The sequence below is a fragment of the Heterodontus francisci genome, chromosome 8 (assembly GCF_036365525.1).
Source record: "Heterodontus francisci isolate sHetFra1 chromosome 8, sHetFra1.hap1, whole genome shotgun sequence".
Classification (NCBI taxonomy): domain Eukaryota; kingdom Metazoa; phylum Chordata; class Chondrichthyes; order Heterodontiformes; family Heterodontidae; genus Heterodontus; species Heterodontus francisci.
The window spans coordinates 18,702,938-18,710,089 of record NC_090378.1 but is presented as its reverse complement, the minus strand read 5'-3'; the positions used below and the strand labels follow the sequence as shown (position 1 = coordinate 18,710,089).

General features: G+C 46.0%; 1 protein-coding gene across 1 annotated transcript in view; it reads left to right on the top strand.

The window, feature by feature from the left end:
* The first annotated feature begins 5,776 nt into the window (after positions 1 to 5,776).
* LOC137372673 (uncharacterized) overlaps positions 5,777 to 7,152 on the top strand; it is a 256,098-nt gene continuing 254,722 nt past the window's right edge. The window contains exon 1 of the mRNA XM_068036717.1: positions 5,777 to 6,219. Coding sequence (XP_067892818.1) covers positions 6,153 to 6,219 — 67 coding nt within the window. The 5' untranslated portion in view covers positions 5,777 to 6,152. The remainder of the gene's footprint in view (positions 6,220 to 7,152) is intronic.

Sequence of the window (7,152 nt, the reverse complement as noted above, 5' to 3'; positions counted from 1 at the left end):
GTAGATGAGGAAAAGCAGGGGAATCAAGGACAAATCCTTGGCGTGTTCCAGAGGAAATGTACAGTTGTGAGGAGAACACAGATTTTACAAAGAGATATAGATAGGTTACGTGGGTGGGCAAAAAATTGGCAGATGGAGTATTATGTGCAAAAATGTGTGACTGTCCACTTGGGCGGGAAGAATAGAAAAGCAGAATATTAGTGGAGAGAGACGGAAGAATGCTGCAGTATAGAGGGATCTGGGTATCCTTGTACATGAATCACAAAGTTAGCATGCAGATACAGCGAGTAATTAGGAAGTCAAATGGAATGTTAGTATTTGTTGCAAGGGGGATGGAGTATAAATGTAGGAAATTCTTGCTGCAACTGTACAGGGCATTAGTGAGACTGCACCTAGAGTACAGTTTTGGTCTCCTTAGTTAAGGAGGGATATACTTGCATTGGAGGCAGTTCACAGAAAGTTCACCAGGCTGATTCCTGGGATGAAGGGCTTGTCTTATGAGGAAAGGGTGAGCAGGTTGAGCCATACCTCATTGGAGTTTAGAAGAATGAGAGGTGATCTCATTGAAACATATAAGATTCTGAGGAGTTTGACAGGGTAGATGCTGAGAGGATGTTTCCCCTCGTAGGGGAATCTAGAACTAGGGGGGCACAGTTTCAAAATAACGGGTCTCCCATTTAAGACAGAGATGAGGAGGAATTTCTTCTCTCAGAGGATCATTAGTGTTTGGAATTCTCTTCCCTAGAGAGCAGTGGAGACTGGGTCATTGAATATATTCAAGACTGAGTTAGACAGATTTTTGGTTTACAAAGGAGCCAAGGGGTATGGGGGCAGGCAGGAAAGTGGAGTTAAGGCCACAATCAGATCATCCATGATCTTATTGAATGGCAGAGCAGGCTGGAGGGGCCAAATGGCCTATTCCTGTTCCTATTTCTTCTGTTCTTATGCTTTTTAAAATTAGTTTCATGGGATGCTGGTGTCGCTGGCCAAACCAGCATTTATTGCCCATCCCTAATTGCCCATGTTCTCATGTGCAGGGGGTGGGAAGAGAAACCATTACTGGAGAAGCTCTGGCTACCATCAGATAGGCAAGAGTGGAACTGAGCAAGGGTAGTCTCATTGAGCTGAATAACAGAAGAAAGGTGTTGGAAAAAGAAGGTGTGGTTAACCGATGCAGAAAGGTAAAGGACAACGAGAAGAGATGCACCATGTCACAGTTACAGAGGATGCCATTTGTCACTTTTGTTAGGGTTGTCTCGGTGCTGTGGTAGCAATTCAAATTTGATTGGGAAGATTGAGTCTCGAGTTGTGGAAAAGATAGGGATTTGAGAGGCAGCGACACATTCAAGATGGGCGGCACAGTGGCGCAGTGGTTAGCACCGCAGCCTCACAGCTCCAGGGACCCGGGTTCGATTCTGGGTACTGCCTGTGCGGAGTTTGCAAGTTCTCCCTGTGTCTGCGTGGGTTTTCGTCGGGTGCTCTGGTTTCCTCCCACATCTAAAAGACTTGCAGGTGGTAGGTAAATTGGCCGTTGTAAATTGCCCCTAGTGTAGGGAGGTGATAGGGAATATGGGATTACTGTATGGTTAGTATAAATGGGTGGTTGTTGGTCAGCACAGACTCGGTGGGCCGAAGGGCCTGTTTCAGTGCTGTTTCTCTAATTTAAAAAAAATAAAAAATTAAAAAAAACTTGTGAGATGAAAGGTGGAATTGGAGGAGGACAGTTTACACAAATAGAGGTACCGAGGTGGGTTTATTGAGAAGGGTGGTGATGATGGTGGCTTTGAAAGAAAGTGCAACAGTACCTGAGGGGAATACTATTCTCAATGTCAGCTAGTATGAAGGCCAGGAAGAAAAGTTCTACAGTTTAAAGGGAATAGGGTTAAAGGGAGCATGAGGTGGATATAAGGGATTAGACAAATTCAGAGAAGATGTGAAGGGAGATGTAAAAAATAGAGAAACCAGAGAAAGACATGGGCTCAGATCTAGGGCACTTGCTGTTGAAGGTGCGGGTGAAGGGGGCAGAGGAGAGAGGGGTTTAAGGAGACTGTAAAAGTCGTACAAATGGTAAGGGCTCAGTACTGAGCCCTTTCTGGGTTGCATTAGAGATCACAAATATACAAAACTAAAACTGCTATAAAGAAGTTTTGCACAAATGGATTCACAAGAAAGAATAAAGAGAGCTCCAGTCGACAAGGCGTTTGCCAAATAATGCAGAGAAATGTATGTCACCAGTATTCAGAGAGTTAACCAGACCAAACCAATTAGTTGTAATTAGTCAAGTAAAACCACAGAAGGTCGCAGCAACCTTTTGTTTAAATTATGGAAAATTTGCCCTTAATGAAAGATAATGAGCACAACTTTTTTTTGAGTAGTCGCACAACTGTAGCTCTTAGGGGCTTTATGCTCACGATTTCAAGTGGGCTAAGTAACATTTAATGAGTGTTGATACCAGAAAAATAAGGCTCAATTTGCCTGGATTTTATGAAGGTTGTAAAGTTCCATGCTTGTAGCTCATTTAAAATAATAGCCATCACCAGAGCTCTGGAGAAGAAGATAGCTGAAAACATTCTCCGTGGCACCATGAGGGTGTGTGATCCTTTCAACATTGCAAGAAAAATTCCCCTCATTTAGTGAAAAAAAAATGAGAGACTGCTTCTGTGATCCGTGTCCTGCTAATAAAATCAGGTTTCAAAGTCATATTAAAAAACGGATTTACTGGTTAGTTATTACCATGCGGGAGATCTGGTTTCTGAAAAAATGGCTGCCATGCTTACCAAATAAAAGTCACTTGCACTTGGGAAAGAGGGACAGTTGAGTGAGGTGGTCTCCTTCCCCTGTTGGTACAGGACATCCCTCCTCCTCTGGATCGCCTCCATCAGGACCTCCAGTACCGAGTTCGAGAACCTGTGTACCTTCTCCCTTGGTCCCTGAGCCACCCTGAAGCCTGTCACTGTGCGACAGCCAGCACACCCCCACCTTCAGTGGAAGTAATTGCGAGAGGCCCACATATACTGCTCCATGACAATTGCTTCTGATCAATGTTTGAGTGCTAAACCTCCACGTTTCCAGTGTAGAACCTCCGGGCAAGTTCAAATTACAGTAATCAGCAATTAGGAGCCAATTTCCAGGTTAAAACCAGATTTTCAAACAGCAAATACTTAGGGCAGAACTTTTCCTCCAGGCCAGGAAACAGAGGTTGGGACTGCTTCCGGGACCTGAAACTGCCCCTGGGGGGGGGAGGTGTTGGCGGTGGGGGGGAGGTGAGAAATAGTTACAGATCCTAATTTTCACAGGGATGGCCAATTAATGGCCAGAGGGTGGGTTCATCAAATGGCGAGCAGGTTTTCAAAGCTGGAGGCCTGGGCCAGTCAGAGTCCTTCCAGCTGAAAGGAGCAGCAGCTAAGCTGCAATAGAGGATAAGAAAGGGAGAAGGCATTTCCAAATGGATGCCACCCTTGCACCAACTTTTTTTAAACTTAAACGAAAAAATATTTGCAGCTGGGCCACCACTGTGCAAGGGGGAGCTCCTCTACAGGACGGCCTGCAGCTGCTCCTGCATTGCGAAAGGCCTACAGGTCTGCCTGGAGCACTGGCCTCCCAGGCTGCTGCCTGCGGGGAGCTGGAGGCTGACTGGAAAATCCCAGTAGGCCTCCTTTAATTAGCCTCAATAGGCTCTTAACGAGCTGTGTCAGCTACCTGCCACGTGTGAGCAGGTAGCCCTGTTGCCCCCGCCCCCCTCCCTCCCCCGCCATTGGAAAACTGGCCTGGGGCCAGGAGGGAATTGGGGAACAGGCACGCTGGCTGGTGTAGCTATTTATAGCACCCTCCAGCCTCCAATCTCGGCCCTGTCGGGAGCTAAAAATCAAGCCCTGAGTGGCTGTTTTCACCCTTTCACCAGAATAACCCTGCCTATGTTTTGCTTGCATATGACAATGTATTTCGGCTGATTATTTGAATAAAGTCCAGAGGGAATGGTGTCCTTCAGATGAAAGGCCGGAATTTTATGCCACCCCAGCGAGCCAGATGGTAGCGGGAGGCCTTCCCGACCCGCTCCTGCCTCCGCCCCACTTTACATAGGGCGGGGGGGGGGGGGTTGCGCAAAACGGGCCACCCACCCCAGGTCAATCAAGGCCCTTAAGTTGCCAATTAACGGCATTCGCCCACCTCCACAGGGATTTTACCCGTGGCAAGTGGGCATCCTGGAGCCGGGAAAGGCCGCCCGGTGAAAGTTGGCAGTCTGTCAGCACCCCGGTCGGGGGGGCGCGGGAGAGTGGATTGAGGGCCGCCCCTGCTTCCCCAACCAGCCTCAGGACCCAAGATGCTCCCCTTGCCCCCAAATGACCACCCTTGCCTCGCCGGGGCCCAACCGATTACCCCCGGCGAGGCAACCCAAACTTACCTGCAGTCCTGGCTCCGAGTCCTCAACTGGGCTGCAGTCCTAGCAGTGGCCACCGCTGCCGGTGGAGCTGCTGGGACTCAGAGCTGCTGGCCTGATGATTGGCTGGCAGCTCAATGAGGCAGGACTTCTTCCCTCAAGCGGGTGGAAGTCCCACCACAGAACAATTAAAGCCTGGTGACCCGTAATATACGGCACGGATCCCTAGGCTAGGCGAAATGGGTTCGCACCAACTTTTACTTTGGCGGCCACCTCCCATCCACCCAAAATAAAATCCAGCCCAATGAATCAGCCAAGTTCTGTGTGCCTTACCAAGTGGGTATTATAAAGATCCCATGACACCATTCAAAGAAGAAATGGACGTTTCCTGATGTCCTGACCAACATTCTGCCCGCAACAGCAAAAATAGATTAACTCGACAGTTACCTGATAGCTGTTTGTGGGATCTTGCTGTGCACGAAATGGCTGCCATATTTGTATAACAAGAATCTCTTCAGGCGTAAATTTATTGTATTGAAACACTTTGAGACATCTTTGAGAGCTTTATAAATACATGATTGTTCTTTCTTAATGGTTCGTTAGTTATGCAAAAAAAAACTCGGCACTCCTATTTTCCTCTCAGAAAGATAATTCCAGCATCTTATTTGCTCCCAATTGTCCTGAGTAGGAAGAGCATTTTTTTTCCCCAAAACTTTCTGTTCTAATTAAGAAATGTAATTAATTAGATCTTCCCGCAGTTTTCTTCCCAGCTGTTAGATGAGAAGAAACACTACAAAATGTGAGCTCAGATTGCACGATGTTAATATAAAGCCTGTGCAGGGAGGGAGTTCGTCCAAGTGTACAACCTAAATGTGTTTTAGGTTGCAAATAGGGGAAAAATCTTTGAACATGAGTGCTTTTACTCTAGGATAATCCCACTTAAACTAAAACTAAATAAACTTTCTGCTTTTTAATATCCTCTAAAACTATTAATGTAAACACCGCAAATGATAATCCCAACTCCCAGACTGTTGCCAAAAGAGCCAGATGCAAATCGAAAGCAGTTGCTGCCTACGTGATGTCAGATTTTCATTATTATTGTTTTCCCCAAAGCCACATGCTTTATAATCACTGTGCCCTTCCCTTGTTTATAATGTCACAGGCAATGATTTCCAGATGTTCGGTTTGACACAACGTAAAAGCCAAAAGGAATGAATAGCAACTTAAAAGGAGCCCCAACAGCAACAAAACAAGTAAGCAAGTGTGGCTCTTTATTCTACAAGACAGCTGCTTAAATTTTCAACCTGTCAGGCATTCCTGTAGACAGCTCAAATGGGCCCTGATTGTAAAGCCCACTTTTCAAAACTACAGAATATCCTGTTTTCTTCACCCGGATCAGCTGATCAGTCAGGCACACTCAAACTTCCTGTCAAAACAATTAAGCGCCTCAGCTGCGTTTTTCCTTTTTGATGTGTGTCCACAGTCACTTTTTTCTTTCAGTTTTGAATGACAGTGTTAATGTTGATTATAGCTGAACCTGCAGTATCTCATTCCCTACACACTGGCTCTCCCACACACCTCCCCTCCCCACCCTGCCTTCTCAGTTGGAAAGTACTGCTGCTTTACTGGAGTCATGCCCAGGGTTCTGCTTCTAGGGTAGGATCTGGCTCAAGTCAGTTTACAGAAGTGTGTAAAAAAAAAGAAACATTTCTCTGCCTTTTGATTCTCGCCAAGCAATCAAGAGCCTGGGAAGAAAAGTGTCAAGGCTTCAAGAATGGAGAAGAGGATTGGAACGCAGAACACCATTGGTAGCAGCACTGAGCTATCAGTCACGATTCCAGGTAATACAGTATTGTTAACCTTTGGCATGCTTACCATTTTGTTTTACTTTCAACAAGTGGCTGCTTGAATATTTGGAGCAGTGAAGTACTGGTTTCCTGAAAACTCAGGAAGTTTCTCCAATGTTCAGCACAAGCCACGCAGACTAGGGCAATCTTGGGTTTGATTCTTGGTTGGTGCTGAATTGGCAGTTAAAGCATTGGTGGGAAACACTACAATACCCCTTTGCCAGGGAGGAGAGAGCTAGCTGCTAATATTGTTACCCGGTGCTTTCAGCTCAAAGATTCTATGTGCTGAAAATCCCTCAGAGTGAAGATTGGGCTGCCATTATGGTTGAATAGCCTGCCCGCATTCACTGCGAATGGCACTGCAATGAGGTACCTAAGCTCTGGAATTCCCTACCTAAACCTCTCCACCTCTTTCTCCTCCTTTACGTCGCTACTTAAAACCTAGCTCTTTGACCGGGCTTTTGGTCAGCTTATGCGGCATGATGTCAGTTCATTTTGTCCCAATACGTGCTTGTGAGAAGCCTTTGGATGTTTTACTAAACCAAAAGGTGCTATATAAATGCATAAAATAAAAGCAAAACATTGCGGTTGCTCGAAATCTGAAATAAAAACAGACAAGTGCTGGAAATACTCAGCAGGTCTGACAGCATATGTGGAGAGAGAAGCAGAGTTAACATTTCAAGTTGATGATCTTTTTCAAGGTCATCGACCTGCAACGTTAACTCTGTTTCTCTCTTTATAAATGCTGCCAGACCTGCTGAGTATTTCCAGCACTTTCTGCTTTAATTCTATAGAAATGCATGTTGGTGTTGTAGTACCAGAGGGTGGCTGACTCCCAGTACTTCAACTAACAGTTAACTGGGGGAGGGGAGGGGAGGGGAGGGATGGAGAAAATTGGCAAGAAAAGGAAATGAGTAACAGAACATG